This window comes from Athene cunicularia (assembly GCF_003259725.1).
Source record: "Athene cunicularia isolate RWA chromosome 24 unlocalized genomic scaffold, athCun1 chr24_part1, whole genome shotgun sequence".
Taxonomy (NCBI): Eukaryota; Metazoa; Chordata; class Aves; order Strigiformes; family Strigidae; genus Athene; species Athene cunicularia.
This window is the reverse complement of record NW_020799132.1, coordinates 6,448,791-6,467,562: the sequence shown is the minus strand read 5'-3', so window position 1 is coordinate 6,467,562 and position 18,772 is coordinate 6,448,791. Positions and strand designations below refer to the sequence as shown.

Here is an 18,772-nt window from a genome sequence, read left to right as displayed (position 1 = left end):
GGGGGGGGGGGGGGGGGGAAAGAAAAACTTCTTCCCTCTCCTCCCTGCAATGCAGTCTCAAACTCAGGCGAAAATTTATGACATCACAGGGAAAGAGGGACAATTCGTGTACTAATACCACAAAGGGAGGACCGAGAAATCAAGTGACTTCCTGAAGTCAAAAGCGTCAAGAGCATCCGCAAGAAAACCAGGAATCAGCCTTGGAGTTCTTGAGTTACCGGGCTGCTGCAATAGGATCATCCTGTCACCCACTCCCACGAGAAGGAAACTGTTCCAGGGACTGGAGCTCAGGCTGCTGTGGCTCTTTTCACCCTCTGTCCCCGTGCTGCTGTGGGGAGGCAGTGATTCACGTTACAGAGCTCGTGCCGAGAGCTCTGAACAGTGCAATTACTGGGAAGTGAAGTGATGCCGGCAGAAAATATTGTGGCATCCACAAGAACGGTTCAAGCCGGTGACTCAAAGGCCTGTGTGGCAGGAGTGTGTGATATACAAACCCCTTGCTAATAGCACTTGTGAGCACTTACAGGAGGAAGCGTTTAGATCAGGCGCTTTACAACAGGCTCTGGGGGGACGTACGCACACTCTGTAGTAGGAAGATCCAATTAGACATTATGCAAGACCAAGTGAAATGAGGGAATATTTCTGGATCGGGAGTGAGCAGTAACTGTGGTTAAAATGCCTTGCCCTTATATTTTGAATAACAAAGGATCTGAAGAACAGGGAGCCATCTGGAAAGGCGGGAGAGGAGAGGAGGAAGCGCTTTTTAAGAGGCTTTTGCAAGGAGCTGATGGGAAGAGCCGTTGTATTGGATAGACACAAAGGTTGTACAGTACTGAAGTCAGAATTCAGGCCCCCCCCCCCAAAAAAAACAAACCAAACAACAAACCCAAAACCAAACAGCCTTGTCAGGATCTTGGTCTCTAATTTCTGTATCTCTAGGTGCAGAGGGAGTTAAGCCTACCACTTGTGTACTCTACTCATTACTAGAGGCTTACCACTAAGAAAATGAGTGTAGAAAGTTAAGTTTGCCCAGCACAGCTTTCTGAAGAGATGCAGCGCTCAAACCTCCTTCAAATGGAATCACTGCCAGGACCTCATCAGTCCCGACCGTCAGAGCCCCGCTGTATTTGCATGCACTACTCAGTGCCCCGGGGAGTCAGGTTTATTTAAAGCCACCGGGACTTTGCTGCTTGTGTTCGGTGCACCGCCTGATCCTGGGCTGACAGATGCCAAGGCAGGTGGCCTGGAATTTTCATCAGCCTTAGCAGCAGCAGTGGGTACTACAGTTCTCAGGTCAAGTCAGAATTTGCAATATTTTCCTAATTCCTGACCTTTCCTCCTCCTTCTCAATGTCTGCACACACTGTCCCCGGCATGGAACTGGATGGGAGGAGGTTCCCACTCAGGGCTAGCTGTTACACACCTTCCCTGCTCTCCAGTGAACCGTGACTGGGACTGCACAGCAGAGATCACCAGTTCTGGGTTTACACGCGAAAAATAGTGAAACTGCTCTCCTCTGCATGGTAGTCCTAAACGGGAAACAAAACAGCTCCTCAAACACACTTGCCCCTTCTCTTTCTCTTTACCTCCACACTCCAAAAGAGTATGTTACCTCCCTTGACTGGAAGGCCCAGTTGCATTCTCAGCAGAGCCCAGCGAACGGCATCAAGAAGCGTTTTCGGGACAGAAAGGATGTCGGTTTGACAGCTTTCCTGTGGCCCACTGATTCCAGAATTTCAGGGGAAAATGATAATCTTCAGGGAGGGACTGTCCTGTGCACATTCCACTTTGACATTGATTTCTGCGAAACGGTAATGCCTTTGGAGTAAGTCTGAGGCTAAACGCCTTTCTGGCGCAGTCCTAGGCGAGGCTTTCAGGAACCCGATGGGTACATCTGGGTAACAGCAATTAGAGGGAAATGGGCAATCTGGCAAGAACTGCGCCCAAGAAAGACCTTGGGAGAGGCAGAGACTGTTCTGAGGCTGCAGTGGGAACCTCTGCCATCAGGGTGCTGTTGCTGATGGCTTTTGCCGTTGCTTTCCTGCTAAGTCTACGTGGAGTTCAGCCCCTAAGGCATTGGAAAAGACCTTGAGGATCATCCAGTCCGACCATTTTAATTTTCTTAATCAGGACCCCGTGCCGAGCAGCGTGACCACGTCTGGAGCCCCAGGGAAGCTTGCCCCTGACCCCTGGCAGCGTGCTGATGCAGCTGCCCCCCCAGACCCCACCAGTGCTGCCCGCAGCCCAGCCCTCCGCTCCCGCCTGCTCCAGGCTGAACTCCAGACTCGGTCTTAAATGCATTGCGTCCGGGGCAAAACTTCAGGGAGGTTCCTACTGGTTTATGAGGAAGCAAAGGCTGACTGCGTTTGGCAGCCAGGGCCAGATTAGCGCCAAAGGCCACAAATCTTTGCCAAACAGAAACCAGATGCTACAGTGACGTGCATCAGGGTGTCTGCTAGGCACTGAGCTAGCTCAGGATCCGGCCTGTGGATATTCAATGCTTAAGGGTGTTTGCAAGGAGAGTAAAAACCAAAGAGAGTGTTACACCTTTGCTATTTCTGAGAAGAAAAAAAAAGACATTTGCGCTGAATCGGGGCATCTCTGACCTAGCACAGGACTAAGAAGAGCAGAGGGCAGACCCAGGATTCTGTTCAGACACAGGCGAGCTGTAGGTGTGAGTTCCCGCTGGAGCCCTTTACCCTCTGCTTCCCAGGGAGCTGTCTGGTACATCCATCTCTGTAGGACAGAGCAAATTCTGCTTCTCCGCTTAATACACATTCCATGTTTCAGGTCTTGCCAGAAAGACATACGGTTTTGTTGCTGCCAGTTGTGAACATTACACATTTGCCAGGGAGACGTTGTGCTCGTTTGCCATAAATGTAATTAGATGATCCATCATCGAGGAGCCAAGGAGAAATATTGACATTGCAAACAAACATATTTTTCAGTTTGCTCTCCAGAAAGAATGGGGAATTAGCTACAAAGGAGAGAAAAACTCCGCCTCTGCGTTCGCTCTGTCCTGGCCCCTTTCTTCCCTGTCATTCCATCAGGGAGTAGCAACCAGAGAGCAGATTTCCTCCGGTTGCTGAAAGACACCTGGAAAGCACAGGAATTGGTTGAGAGAGGCTGTTTTCCTCCGGAGGGTAAAGTGATTCCCAGTTAGGCCGTGCTTGAACAGGGGCACACAAAGAACTTAGTGTAAGGGGAGGATTAGCGCGGAGGCAGGTACCCACCCGACCCCAGGGCAGGGGAAGGCTCCGGGCATGAGGCACACGGCTGCACCGCTGGCACCACACACAAGGCTGCATCCCTGTGGCTCTGGCCTGCCCTTGACCTCTCAGAAAATCTATATCTGGATTAGCGCAGCCATACTAAAAAATCTGTGTGGCCTCTGTGTGGGAATTAAAAGTGGCTTTAACTGCAGTTAATTCCGTTTCAGGGCTCTACCCACATCTGCACCCAAAGTGTGAGCTAAAGCTGAGCCTGTTTTGCCTCTGGCGGCAGCGTACAGGGGTGGTGACACTCAGCGAGGTCCGGTGCAGAGTGAGGTGCCGTTGGTGCTACCTCTTCTCCGCACTTAGGATCCTTTCCCTCTGCCTCCACCTGAAATGTGGTTTCCTGGACAAACACAGTAAAAAGCTCTCTCTTTTCTAGCCAGCCTTTTAAAGTGCTTCTTTCTTCTCTACTGAGGAACTGTCAGCAGTAAAATAAAAAGCGGTCCTTAGAGCAGTACATAACGCTTCCAAGTGATGTCAGTTCTGTGTCTGGAGAAATTAAAATGATTTTTTAGGACTGAAAACTCGAAGTCTCAAACGTTAGGAATTAACCGAGTTGTCCATGTAATTGTCGTTTTGCACCCCATGGGTATGTGCTAGATACGGCCTTTAGATGCGCCATCACAATTTACACCGTGTTTTAGTTTTCCCATTTTCATACAAAATATTTGGAACCTTTTTTTTTTTTTTTTTTTTTGTGTTTCGTTGTCCCCAGTTAAAACTTTTTTAAAAAAAAAACAAAACCAGAAACACCAAACCTTTTCGTTTACGCTAAGTTCAAGCACAACCTTTTCATTTTCCCGATGGTGATCAGCTGCGTGAAGAGGCCAAAATTCTTGCTGCAAAAAGAGTTCTACTTTAAAAAAAAATAATAAAATCTTGCAGAAGCTGCAGAAGGAAATGGAGGAGAACTTCTGCTCACTTTATCCAGGTCCTTTATATCCTCCCGAACCCCCGGCAAGTGGGTGCGCAGCAGACGGACCCGAGCGCGTGGCTGCGTGTGGTTCCGCCGAGCCCACCCCGGCTGCGACGGCCGGAGCGATAAGCAGGGCGGGATGGCCGCCCGCACCTCGCCCCCCTCACTGGCTCTCCGTGAGGCACGGTTCCGCTTTCGGAACTGCAGCCAGAGCTCGGGAGCCCGAACAAGGGCCCAGGGGCTGATGCTGCGCATACCAAATCATTTCACTCCTTTTGTACTTTTAAGATACTTTCCCATGTTCCTGCTTTGTTTGCGTTCTGCATGTTGTGCGTGTTTCTGCCTTCTCTAGATAGTTTTGCATTATCAAAGGGCAACAGGAGAAAAGAAAAAACTGCTGCTGCATATAGCACTGATTTTTTCCCCTTCACTCTGAGTCACATAAGCTAACATTTAATTAATTTCTGACACTTTGACAGTTTCTAAGAAGACATTTGTAGAGCTATCAAGTGCTGCTGATAGCGCTGTCAGACAGACACTTTTTGAATTATCAGCTATTAAGGACCCATATGCAACAAATTTCCAAGGATTATTATACAAATTGTTCTCTGAATGAGAAAAGCACACAAAAAGCTCAGTGAAACATAAAGGAACCATTGTTCCCAGGTGAATTTGATATTTGCAAATGTTTTGCTATTTTGATCACTTACATGGTTTAATAAATCGAATTCACTTTGTCTTTCGTGGAGAAAATTAAACGGCCTGTTTGGGGATGTCTGCGAACACGGCCAGATTTTCAAATCACCGTGGTCTGTGTGGAAATACAGCTTAAGAAACATGGAATATTTGATTTTAGGAAGTGCCGAGCGGTGAGTGCTGAGCACTTCAAGACCTCTGAAACCAGAAATACCAGAACCAGAGGAGCCAAAATCTCCAGTTGCTTTTAAACAGCTCTTGCCTCCCCTCTTCCATCGCGCTCTCTTAACGTGCCGTTTCTTGATGCAGTAACTCCTTCAGGCCCAGATACAGATCTCAGTATTTTGCTTTTAAGCATACAGGCAAGGGGCTCAGATGGTCCCTGTGGATTAACGTCATTCCAGAGACCCTCTGCAGGATGACCCCTCTCTTTGCTGCCCTCACCGTACTGATTACCAGGTGACTGAGCAGCTCTCTTTCAGCTGAAGGGACGGAGCCGTGTTTCGTCTTGCTCAATGGCACGGCTATGACTTGATGTTAGCCGCTGCCTGCCTCTGCTCATGCCAGACTGTGTGACCGTGAGCACACCGCTCCTCTTGCTTCTCCTCGGAGCATCTGGCATCAGTGGTTCTGGTGAGCTCACGGAACATCTCAGCTCCTACAGCGAAACTCAGCTCAGCGCTCGTCTCCTCGTGGCCTTCAGGGTTCTCTGAAAGGCAGGTTCAGGCGTACGCCAGCCAGATCTGAGCATGTCCAGTTCTGCCTCTACTACCGGCTCAGAGGACAGGGATGATTTGCAGACTGAGGCAATGCTCATATTTTAGCCCATACAGCTTCAGCAAAGACACTTCATGTGGAAATCCCTTCTTCTCCTAAGCGTGTAGAAACTCCATCAGGACTCAGACACGGTGTGGAAATACCCAGCATATGGTGCCAGCTGTCACAAGCACCCGCTGCCCAGATCCTGCCCTGGTTGCTCTTTAGTGAACCAAAAGAGCCTCACGACACCGGCAGGAAAAGTCTTTCCTGTATGCCCGAGCCAGACGCACTGAAGTCTCATTGCAAATGTGGAATTTGCTTTTCCTATGCTGGCACCAGACAGGAACCCCAACACAGACACCTGCTGCCAAGTTCTGCATGATGTGGGGTAACTTTTAGCCGGTTTCCTACGGTGGGGACATACGTGCCACTGGACGCCAATGGTCCAGGGGCATGCAGAGTCCCAACAGCCCTGCTCTGCACCACCTGCTGGCACAAAATCCATGCACCCTCACGGATGTTCACGGACCTTCGCTAGCCTGCACCATACAGAAGTATGACCTAGGAGATACGGTGAGAAACAACTTGTAAAAACAGACCTGTGAGAAACGCAGACTGAGAAAAAACAGGCACTTTGCCTGAATAGGCTGTAACACGAAGTAACTGATATCCCTGGCCATATAGGAATAGGAATAGGAATTAATTTATTGAATCCCTGCCTAGGTATATGACCATCAGTTCAACCCCCCATCAGGGTCTTCATCTCACTTCCAGCCAGTCAACCATTTGCACACAGGAATTCAGGGTAGGGGGATCAGGCTCCAGAGCATTCCAGGAGTGAGGTAGCACATGCGTAATTGTTTTATTTTTATTTTACATGTCGGCCTTTGACTGTCTTCTCAACATTTTTGTATCAGGGTGGAGCTGGAACCTGGCACTTTTACCTCCATGGATCCCCTAAACCTCACTTGGTACAACGGTGACATCAGTGACAGGAACTGGAGCAAGCCACTCAACGGGTCCAATGCAGACCAGAAGCCTCAGTTTAACTACTACGCCATGCTGCTCACCCTCCTCATCTTTGTTATTGTTTTTGGCAATGTGCTGGTGTGTATGGCTGTGTCCAGGGAAAAAGCCCTTCAGACGACCACTAATTACCTGATCGTGAGCTTGGCAGTGGCAGATCTCTTGGTAGCAACTCTGGTCATGCCTTGGGTGGTCTATCTGGAGGTAGGTGACCCAGTTTTCTTTTGTAGTGCTAAATGTTTCTGGTGAATGGGTGGAGAGAGGGAAGGTTTAGCAGCCTGAACGTTAGCTGGTTCAAGACCTCCTTGATTTCCCCAAACAAAAATGTTTTTAATTTCCTAACAGTTGGGCAGATTTTTTCCAGGAAACGGACGCGATAGCAGATGGCAGGCTGGCTCGAAAACACCCTGTTGATCAGAGGGCTAAATTACAAACCAGTTGCCTGGAAAATCTGGCCTTTAAATAGAGGGATCCAAAGTGAAAGACCCCAACTTTGTTTTCAAAGCTAACAGATGACCTGTTCACTCCCAAGTGCAAGGATGAGTCTGCAACAACTTCATGGGTGTCACAGACTGCATCAAATATAACAGTAGTCAAATCCCCGTTTCTCAAGGACTACGGGAGTAAGAAGAGCAGGCAACTGTAGAAGTAGGATGTAAATCCAGAGCTCGTATGTCACGACATGTGAGAGAAATAGAATCAGAGGTAAGCTCCCGTTCACACGGCAGCCGTTAGCACGTCACTTTGGTACAAGAGCGCTCTATGCTGCTACAAACAGAACCGTATACGAGGGGCGCTGCGGTTTGGGAAAGCCAAATACTCCCCAGACTGTCCCGTTTGCCTGACGGCAAATGGCTTGCAACATTAAATAGCCTGGAGGAATGAAATGTATCTCGAGAGGGGAGCATAAGAGAAGACACAGAGCCTCTCTCCGTGGCCGCCCTCCCTGGGATGCCCGTTTCCTTCAGTCAGCGGAGAGCTGGCGTGCTGGTGGCAATCACAGCCAAGAGAGCAGGGTTGTGAGGAAGCGTACGACTGAAACTCTGCTGAGTTTACAGTTAATTTTGTTTATGACGTAAACCGATAAAACAGATAGGAGAGCAGGGGATGAAGTCATAATCAATTAGCCCATTAATTATTAATGCAAAGCAAAACAAACCCGCTGACATGACATAGGCTGTCGAGAAACCCCCATACTAATTGTCACTCCAGTCAATTATTGTTTTCGTGGCACTTTAAAAATGTAAAGCATCACGCATCTGCTAAAGCTTATTAACACGACCACAGGTGGGTTGTGGCTGTAGTCAGTGCCTCCGGGACTAGTTGCACTCTCCTGTCACACTCCTCTTTCATGACAGCCCATATTAAGCAGAGGCTTATGCCGTGAGAAGCTCTGGCTCTCTTAGGCCCAGCTGTAAGAGTTTCAGACACTTCTTATTTTAATGTGGAAGAATCAAGCCCAAACGATTTAAGATGCTTCCCCTTTCCGGGCTCATGTGTACATCGAGTTGGTCGGGAACCTCAGCTTCTTTAATCCACCAAGTAGGAAAATCAGGCCTCCAAATCTCAGCAATATTTAAAAAAATTTTTAAAAAAAGTAAAAAATAAAAGATTGCCCTTTCTGCTCTTATCCACACTCTGCTAAACCTACTGCCAGCTTGAAGACACAAAAAACATGACGAACACTTGCTGACAGAGAAGGAGCCGTGAGACTGACATGGGTTTAGCACATGATGGATCTGAAATCCAAACTGGCCAGAACCCTTTGTTCTCTAAATATCTTTTTTTTTTTTTTTTTTTTTTTTTTTTTTTTTTTTTTTTGTGTCCTTAGACTTTGTGTCACAAGCTCGGACAAAAATGAGAAAATCCTTTTAAAAATCAGCCTCGACGCAAACAAATCTCTTACCTCCAGAGTCCTGAGGTTTCTATCTAGAAAGCACTAAGAGAAAGAACTCCAAAAGTGCATTCAGGAAACGGATTTTGCAGAGGTTTTTATCTGGCTGGAAACCTTTGCCTTTGGGCAAACTCTCATCAAAGTTACTGATATATAACTGTCTCTGAAGTGCTTTTGAAATCACTGAGTATTCATCTGTCACTCAGTCTTCAATGCAGTCATTCTTTCTCCCTTCTTTATGCTGCCTATGGTTATGTATATCAGAGCAGAAATAACCAAAGAATAGATATCTTATTCATTCTATTTTCAAATGCACGAGGACTATTTTTATTAGAGGGAAATATACTTTTTTTCATCACATGTCAAATACAGCAGTCCTAATAATTGCTATTAAACTTAATTGGCAAAGTTCGGTTTCAATAGCAAGATAAGTGAAAAAGAAAGGGCTGCTGGTAACTGGAAGCGTTATCGTTAGTTCTTTGTCTTTGTCACAAAATGTAGTATGCCAAAGAATTTTCCACTCTGAATTAAAAAAAAAAAAAAAAAAAAAAAAGTGAGGAATTTCTCCCCCAATTTTTTAAACTAAGAAATGAAGGAGAGCTCCTGCTTCTCTACTGCTGATCTTTGCCAAGTATACTTGCAAAAAAGTGTTTAATAAGAAGTTGTAAATACAATTAGAGGATATAGAATTATTGTGTTGCCTTCCTAATCCTTCTCTGCAAGGCTTCGGAGACCTGTTTAGGCTCCTATGTAGTTCGCTCTGCCTTTGAGGAGCCTTGCACTCCCTTGTGTTATTGGAATACGAGCCCAAGTCTGTGTTTGGGCTGCCCGATTCAATACAGAGTACCAGGATGGAATTAGGAAGGACAAAAATCCCACCAGACCCCAGGGGAAGGCTCTGAAGAGTGGTTTGGACGGAGCAGGGTACTTGCTTTGTGGCCGTCACTGGAGACCTTTAGACTAGACGGGACACACTCCTCAAAGGCGCTCAGCGGCAAACGATCCTTCCTGACACATCATGGGACTGACTGCGTGTCGCCCGATTCCCGCTGGAATGTCTGTTGACAGAATTTCGAGCCCCCCATGAACTAGCAGAGCTCCAGCTACCAGCGAGCGTCTGTATCTTCGTGCAAAGTTTTCCCGTTAGAGCCTCTCAGTAGCGCACCCCCAGTGAATTCTTTTCCTGACCTTACTCCCTCTCTCTCTGCAGGTGGTTGGCGAGTGGAGGTTTAGTCGGATCCACTGTGATATCTTTGTAACCCTTGATGTTATGATGTGTACTGCCAGTATCCTCAACCTCTGTGCCATCAGCATTGACAGGTGAGGGCTCCGTGGCAGCAAGTCGTGTCAAATCCCTGGTAGCAAGTCACAGCCGTCTTTTATACGGTCTGATTTAACCTGTGACTCAGAGACTTGAAAATGGTGAGAACTGGTGGTGTTGACATCTTTTGAAGAGCCATTTAGAGGACCTCAGTGAGGTCCGAGCAGGGATTCCGTCAGAAGCAGACACAGAAACGCCGGTTCGGAGAATGTAAATGGAATTGTCTGCATTTGTCCCCATTAGTTCAGCCCTTCTGTGTATGTACCCCAGTGGTGGAGCAGACATCAGTGGGAAGGCGGAGGAGGTGGAAGGAAAATGCTCTGCTCAGCTGACCCCGGGCTCGCGCCTTCCCAAGCAGGGAACGCAGACATCTCGGAGACTCATGAAACCTGACTTGCCCTATATTCTCGTGCTGGGCCGGGCTTTCAGACGCAGTAACTCCGTGTAGTGTCCCACGAAGTCTGTCAGCACTGGCAGAGTAACAATAAATCGGCTTTGTATCTTCACCCTGCAGGTACACCGCAGTAGCCATGCCGATGCTGTATAACACCCGCTACAGCTCGAAGCGCAGGGTCACGGTCATGATTGCCGTGGTCTGGGTGCTTTCGTTTGCCATCTCCTGCCCACTCCTCTTTGGCCTCAACAACACAGGTGAGTGTTACGCCACCTGCAGCGGGCTAATAGCATCTTCCGGGCTTTACTGGGTCCCCAGATAGTCTTCTGTTACAAGTCAGGAATACACACGGCGATCAGGTTTTAGGTGTGTTGGTGTACCCATCCCTGTTTCAGGTGTCCTCTCCCATTGTCATCCCAGACTATATCCAGCTGCTTCTGGATCTTTTTCATCTCTCGCCGTGCCAGATCAGTGTTTTAGACACATCAGAACTGAGGGTATGTAGAAGTTTACACAGCACTCATCAATGTGACACTGTCCAACGAAAAATGAAAAAAACCTCTTATATTAAAATGTTAAAAGGAAAGCCATGGGACAAATAGCATCACTGGGACAGGAGGGAAGGAGCTGGCTGCTCAGTCATCCGTTTCCTAGGAGGAATGGGTCATATACAGAGGGGGATCAGCAGGCTTTTGGTTATAAGGCGAGCAATACCCAGGGACTTCGGGTCGTACGTGACTCCCTACGACCAAGGGGAGTTTGCTGTTGTCGTACTGCTCCCAGCTGACGTGGTGGTCCCTCCTAGAGACGAGCCCCTCGCTCTCTGCCTGTCCCTCTGCCTTCTGAAAGAGGGAGACGGGGCGGGGGGACGCCAGTGTCAGCTCAGCGGTAGCAGCGGGGACAACAAGCCTGAAGCTTTATGTCTTCCAGATGAGAACGAGTGCATCATTGCCAATCCTGCCTTTGTCGTGTATTCCTCCATCGTGTCCTTCTACGTTCCTTTCATCGTCACGCTGCTGGTGTACGTGCAGATCTACATCGTGCTCCGGAAGCGCAGGAAGCGCGTCAACACCAAGCGCAGCAGCCACGGCCTGGACTCGGACACACGGGCCCCGCTGAAGGTAACTAGACCTCTGCCTTGCTCTCCGCAGTCTCCGTCCTTTCCCCTCCCTGCTCCACCTCATTCCCCGGAGCTCTTCCTCCTTTCCCCAGACGACGCTGTCTGGACTAGGTGAAGGACTGGACCGCAGAGCTGAACGCTGTGCCCTGTGCCATTCTGGAGTCCCAGTTGCACAGTCTGGATGACCAGGTCAACTGGCTGGTGCTTCACAGGCCTCCCTGGATCTCAGGGGATGCTTCATCAGCAGATGTTAATTAGGAGCTGCTTCATTAACCAGACCGCATTTCCTTTGGCTCTGCTGAGCTTGGGCTGGGGTACCCAGGACTGCAGGCTATGCTCTGAGTCAGTCCTGCTGTTGTGATGTTCGGCGGGAATTGTTTGTGTGGCTGGGGTGCAAACTACCTCGCTGTTAATGATACCTCTGCAGTGAAAACAGCCTCTCAAAGCATCAGATACGTGTACAAGTGGGGTCCAGCTGAGGGTGTTAAGCGTGAGGCCGCTTGTGAAAATGCCACTCTCGCAGCGCGTGCGGAACAACCAGTAGGAACGTGCCCCCTCCAAACTGCGCCGCCTCGCGGGCCGGTGCTATGTCAAGCAAAGAAGGCAGCGAGACAGGGAGAGAGTGAGACATGAGCAGATCTTTGTCATTTCCTTCCTTTGGTGAAAAGCACAAGGGATAGATGTCTCCATTACTGCTTCTTCAGAGTAGCTTTCCATCATCCTTAGCACCTTAGTCACGGTGATTAATTTCTGCTTCATGCCCTGTGTTTGTATTTCCACGTGCCTTCCTTACCGGCTTCCCTTCCCAATTACTATCTGCTTGTGTAACCTCTGAGCTGGTGCTTGCCCCTTAGGACAAATGCACTCATCCAGAAGACGTCAAGCTCTGCACAGTTATTGTGAAGTCCAATGGGAGTTTCCAAGTTAATAAGCGCAAAGTGGTGAGTGTTAAAGAGAAGTGGTAGCTTTTCAGAGTGTTTAGCTTTCCCCTTCCCTCCTCTCAGGACGCAAAATTAATTAATGTAAGGTGGGAGAAAATAAGCTAAGAACAAAGGTTACCATTCAATCTCAAAATGTAAATATTCTTCCCATTCCTTAGAGTGAAGCAGGGGGTTTAAGTTCATAGAACTCCAAAAGCCAGAGTAAGCTCACCTAAAGATCAGCTGTAAAAGCCATGACATTTTAACATTTTGTGCCTTTGATTTTCTTCTCCTCTCTGTTACTTGTTTTAAGCCCTGCACTGCATTGGCTTCGTTGGGTTTTGCTTGTTGATTTCCTTTTTATTTATTTATATTCTGAAAACCTAAATAAAACCGATGGGGAGTGGAGACAGTGTCTCTCCCGTTCCTTAGCCTCTTTGTGCAATGAAGGAGAGTCATTCACTGCAGTTCTATCGATCCCATCTACCCAACAGTATTCTTACCCGTAACACTCTACAGCCCTTTCTCCAAGTATCTACCAAAAATGTAGGGAGGGAAAAGAGGGATTGATTGTTCTTCCACATCATCCAGCTTCGCTCTGTAAGGAATGTTCATTGTTCCTCTCTGTATATTTATCTGTCTTTATGTTGTGGACATTTGATTCTTGTCCAGGAGGCGGAGAGTCACATAGAAGAGATGGAAATGGAGATGGTGTCCAGTACCAGTCCCCCTGAGAAAACCACCATCAGACCTGTGGTACCATGTAACCATCAGCTGGTTGTGCCAGTTGCTTCTAATCAGGGCACCAACTCGACCCTGCAGGCACCTTTGGACAGCCCTGGAAAAGTAGAGAAGAATGGACATGCCAAAGAAACACCCCACACAGCCAAGGTCTTTGAGATCCAGTCTATGCCCAATGGCAAGACAAGGACCTCTCTCAAGACTGTGAGCAGGAGGAAACTGTCACAACAGAAGGAAAAGAAAGCCACCCAGATGCTAGCCATTGTTCTCGGTGAGAGCGTGTGTTGGTTTCCTCTTGTGGTGCTGCAGAAAACCCGAGGACTAGGGTAGGTTAGCATAGACTGTTTTTTCCAGGCCTCCACAGAAATAATTGCGCTTGGTACGTTCGAGGATACGTGGGGAAGCGGGCAAGAGGCTGCCAGTAGGGAGGCGACCTCCTTCCTGGCTGGGAAGAGTTGACACGGTGCTATACAAAAGGCTCAGAAACCTGTCCACCCGTGGGGTGTTTGGACTGCCACAGACAGCTGGGTGCGGGGGCAAGAGAGCTCATGGGCTTTCTAGAACACAAAGGCAGCATAGCTCAGCAAGGAACTGGCACCTCTGAAGGCCAGATTTTTTGATGTAGCCAGTCTAATTGCATCAGCAAAGTTGTTCTTTAGTACCTGTATACTCAGAGTACAGACTGTGAAACCTAACAGACAAACGGAAGGCTTATTCCTCAAGGAAAGAGTTTTCCTTTATACGTAAAAGAACCTTCCTGTTCTCTTAGTCTCAAGATTCGTCCAGCTTTCAGCAACCAAAATCTGTCTCTTCCCTTTCCCCCCAGGTGTTTTCATCATCTGCTGGCTCCCGTTCTTCATCACTCACATCCTGAACATGCACTGCGATTGCAACATCCCCCCGGCAATGTACAGCGCCTTTACGTGGCTCGGATATGTCAACAGTGCTGTCAACCCGATTATTTACACCACCTTCAACATCGAATTTCGCAAAGCTTTCATGAAGATCCTCCACTGTTAAAAGTAAAAACAGCAACCACATTTTTCAGAGCGAGAAGAAAGAAACCCATGCCATTCACGCACACAAATGGGCAGCCGTGGAGAGGTTTCGAGCTCTTGTACCGGGCGTGAGGCCCACGGTGTTACAGCAGTGCCGTGCCCATGCACCTCCTGGCGGGGATGGAACAAGGACCTTCATGTGGGGGGTTCTTTCATCCCTCGTGGTGACCTTCAGACTGTGGGACATCAATCCCAGGGGCACTTTTCAGAGCTACCCTCACACTGTGTTTAAAGTGGAAGCAAAAGTCAAGACACACTCACTTGATTCTTGCCTGTGGCCATCAAACCTTGAGTGCATTAAACACAGACAGTCGCAGGGGCACGCGCGGGTGCCACAGGTCACTGCTGCCACTGGCCTGCGTGTTCCGTCATCGGTACAACTCTCACCAAAGACAAGACCATCTTTTCCGCTTTGCAATAGGAGCCAGACAGAGCTTGCGGAAACTCCGTGCAATAGCTTTGCCTTCACCTTGAGCTGACTTACCCAGTATTAAACTGCTGAAGCCTTGAGAAAAAAAACAAACTTTAAGAGGTCCCCAAGTGGGCTAAGAAGGTTCTGCCACCTACAGATCCAATCCCCGCAAAAACGTGGGCCTCCAAGCAATGGGCAGAAGGAAGAAGGGGAGCATAAGCCTCACGTGGGACCACTACATCAGTGTAAATACGAATAAATAGGATGAATTGAACAGAAGGCCAAGCCAAAAAACAGACGGAGGGAAACTAAAGAACTGATCCCTTGTATTGCATGGTATACATTCAGATCAAACAGGACACCAAGTACTACCCATCATCAGCCAGCCCAGCAGCAATTCTTGCCCACCAGCGTTTCATCTCCAGTCTCTTACAAGAAGTTTCAAAACTAGGTGAGGAGCGTTAGTAAAGCGGTAAACGTCGAAACATGAAGAGAGTGTGCTGGGTGAGGCGTCGGCAGCCACCTCTGCCTCGGATGTGAACTTGAACAAGTCAGCTAAGTTAGGTCCGGTTCTCGCCTAACTGCAGGGTGCCACGAAGCCAAGGACCACCTCAGATACGATTCGCCTATGTCTCTCAGTAGAGAGAGGACAGAATAACATCGTGCCTGATTTAAATTAACAGTAAGTGAGATAAAACTGTGTGTTTTGAAAAAAAAAGCCAGAATAAAAGCCCAAGAAGGTCCCTAGCTGGACCTGCACCTGTGTCCAGGTTGGACTCTGGAAAGGTCTGGGTGTTTCCAGCATCCCTTACCCTCTGGTGTCTGTCTTTCAAGGATTTAAACAACTGAAAACCCGCAGCAGCATAATTTCACCACGCTGACTCTGGCATTGCCAAATCCACACTGTACTTACTAACTGTACTCAGTTCACAATATATTTTGTAATATGTCTGTAAATAAAACAATAGTAAGATGAATAAAATGACATGGAAATAGGTCTGGCTAGAAATTAATGTGGAATCTGGAGAACTGGGTGATTACAATAGCCATAGCGCAGAGGCAGGCTCCCAGAGTTCTAGTTACCTAAAGATGCTAAAACACAACCCAGGGAGCTGTGTAGTCCCTTGTCTCTCTGTGCAGTTCGTGGAATAGTCACACAGTTTCTGCTTCTGAACAGAAAAAAGACCACTGCCAAGGGGGGTTTCTTTTACTCCCTGGTTTTCCTGTGTTGCTACCGAAGCATTTTGCGGTGGGCTGGACGGTGCTGGTAGGATGTGTTCCACCTGGGTGTGAAGAAGAGATTTTGTCCAGCAGTTATCACACACGCTCTCAGCTGTGCCCTGAATTGAAACACAAGTCCCACCTTGATCCAAGGGTTTCCATTCCAAACCTCGTCTTCCTGGAAGAGGCCAATACCCAGTGTTACTATTTGTATAACACCTGAACGTGGCTCCTCAAGGTCTGTTCACCGCTGTAAATGTAGATACAGAGTGACCCCAGGGATGCCTGATCGTGTCCCAGCTTAGTGAAGGGTTTGAGCATATACCCTCAGCAGAAACGGGTCCTGCGTGTAAACTGACGGGAGAGCACGCGGTTGTCAGAGCGACGCTTTGGTGACAGACGTGAGGCGGGTCTTACATGATGCTGTCAGAGCAAAACGCTACGAACACGTACGCGGGGGCCCGTCGCTCTTCTGTCTTAGCACTGTCATGCGCGGTTAGGAAAGCTCTGTGTTTTGTATGTGAACAGAATCACAGGCAAGGGGAAAAGCACTTCTTACAGAAGCACAGGAAACTTTCCAATCCTTTTTAATCCGAAAGTTGGAAACTCTAGAGATCCCAGGCACACTTTATCTGATCTTTCCTTTTTTTTTTTTTTTTTTTTTTTTCTAATTTTAACAAAGCAAGTTCACTCAGTGATGGGAATCAACTCAGACTGGTATTACTTAAAAGATTCAAAGAATAATGTAAAGTCACCAGCTTTTTTTTTTGGTGGAAAAATACTAACCAGCTACGACTCCATTTTCTAACGTATTTACAATCGCAGCGCAGAGAGGAGCCATTTGACCTGGTGAATTAACGGGTGGGGAGTTGTTCATTCACTAAGTCAAATGGTACCTTTTGGCTTTGTGATTCAAGATAGAAAACTGTATGAATATAGACAAAAAAAGCTTTAAAGCGTTTGGAAGTTGCCGTAGGTGATATTTGCCCTGCACTAAATTCTCAACATAAGCAGATTGTGAATGATGTCTTAACTTTGTGCTATAATTTTATTTTGTGTTCAGCGTTAACCCAGGACAAAATCACCGTCTTCAATGCCGTGTACCTTGTTTAAATTTTTTTTTTTTTCTGAATTCAGATGCAGAACTTTACAGCTCAACTCACTTAAACTACCAGATGAAAAACTCTTCCAAAACATCATGGAAGAAAAAAGATGCTGAAAAGGGGCCTCTGTCCTTCAGATGTTTGATAACTTGGAAAAAAAAAAACAAAAACACCAAAAACCAAACCCACGCAGGTGTCATTTCCTAGAGATTAAGTATTTGTTGGGAGAAATTACCAACAGCCTGTCATTCATCCCAATGACATTTTAAGCCACTCATTCCTATCACTCCAGCCTCAGAGGTATCTTGTGGGAGTATCTATAGCCGCACTGCCCTTGGAGAGGCGGCAATGCCGCGTCTGTTCATGTCCCTCTGCGGCAGGTTTTCCTTTCCCATAAAACATCTATACTTAAAGACAACAAGCTAAAGTGCTTTCCACCCATGAACCAAGCTTTCACAGCTCCTTTCGAGAGACAACCAAAATATATCATCGCCTCTGGCTTTACAAAGAATAAACTAATGCCAGGAGCGAGGACGGTCTTTGCAATCTGTTTGTATAGCACCTGGCACCACGACTGACAGCCAGCCCCTAGTTATGATGGAAGGTGTTCGTAGAAACTTCCGAGAAGTCAGCTGCATCATACAGGATTCTGATGCCTCTTGTCCACAGATCCGAGTCTGGCAAATACAGTCCTCACGGTGACTTCCACTCTGGAAAAAATACTGTTTTCCCAAGGACTGCAGCCGGCGGGACGTGCTGGTGATGGGGAGGGCACTGATATGTTTTTAAAACATATTAGTGAGAAGATTTCATGTCTTCATTTCTGAAGAACTTCAGACCCTTGCTATAGCCCCTATTTCCTGATTATTTGTAACTGAAGCTTCAGTTCTGCTCATTGAGCCTTCCTGTTCCTGCTTTTCCTCTCTGTGATTCAGTTTGCTGAAGCCCATGTGGCTCTCTGCACCCCTCAACAGGGTTTTATTAAGAAGCTAGTGAATTCTGCCTGCGCTGTGTTTGGCGCTTGCCTGCTTGCTCCCATGACAGTTTATCTTCCTGACTGAAGAGTAAACTAGTTACAGTAGGTCTAACCAGCTTATTAAATCCTGCTGAAATAAAAAGGAAAAAATAAAATAAAATAAAAAAAAAAAGCGCCACTAGCTCTGTGGTGAAAATCTCCAGTGAGAACAGGACTCCCCGAAGAGTCAAGAGTGTGTAATACCCGTCACACGTACGTGTGACACCAACAAATGTCCTCACGCGGCACTGTAATTAAATAGACTTGCACAAGCTACCCTGATGTTATATGATTAATTCATTCTTTTTAGGAGAAACAGAGGTGATGTTGAGCTGTAAGGGGTGAGACTCCAGGGACCTAGGGCTATGCTGGACACGGTACAAACACGTAACAGGGAAAGATCGGCCTTCAGATGAGATCCTGTATTTTTTTCTGACTTGTTTTTCAGATGAGTTGAATTTTTTTCTTTTTCTCCCTTGGCCTTAAGAATTTGTCCTTGGCCTTAAGAATTTCCTTTGTCTAGACTGAAACTAGGAGAATCAGACATGGGAAAGAAAGAGTGCAAAAAGATACAGCGTGGATTATTTCTCCAAGATTGTTTTCTTTATACAAAAAAGAAGAAAAAGGAAAAAAGGGGAAAAAAGGAAAAAAAAACAAAACACAAAACCCGCTTACTACTAGGGTAGAAAACTATCTCCAAGAACTAACAAACCAAAATTTCAGTTTAATGGCATTTTGGATCCCTGGCATGAACCAAAGGTCTTGGTCTACTCAGTTTTGAACCAACACAGAACAGAAATGTAATCCCTGCCCTGAAGTCTTGAGCTTATACAGAAACCAAAGCTACCAAGTTCAACTGATGCTTAATGCTCCTTCTCAATGCCACCATGACCGATGGAAAA

At 47.3% G+C, this 18,772-nt stretch overlaps 1 protein-coding gene across 2 annotated transcripts; it reads left to right on the top strand.

Moving 5' to 3' along the window:
• Positions 1 to 6,361: 6,361 nt before the first annotated feature.
• On the top strand, positions 6,362 to 18,146 carry DRD2 (dopamine receptor D2). 2 transcript variants are annotated; one of them, XM_026863808.1, is made up of 7 exons: positions 6,362 to 6,875; positions 9,776 to 9,885; positions 10,401 to 10,537; positions 11,211 to 11,401; positions 12,255 to 12,341; positions 12,981 to 13,332; positions 13,888 to 18,146. In XM_026863808.1, the coding sequence occupies exons 1-7, from the start codon at positions 6,594 to 6,596 to the stop codon at positions 14,079 to 14,081; spliced, it is 1,353 nt and encodes a 450-aa protein (XP_026719609.1). In that variant the 5' UTR covers positions 6,362 to 6,593; the 3' UTR covers positions 14,082 to 18,146. The 2 variants fall into 2 exon arrangements, with proteins under 2 accessions (XP_026719609.1, XP_026719610.1); XM_026863809.1 differs by having other exon boundaries at positions 6,363 to 6,875; positions 12,993 to 13,332.
• Positions 18,147 to 18,772: the final 626 nt, after the last annotated feature.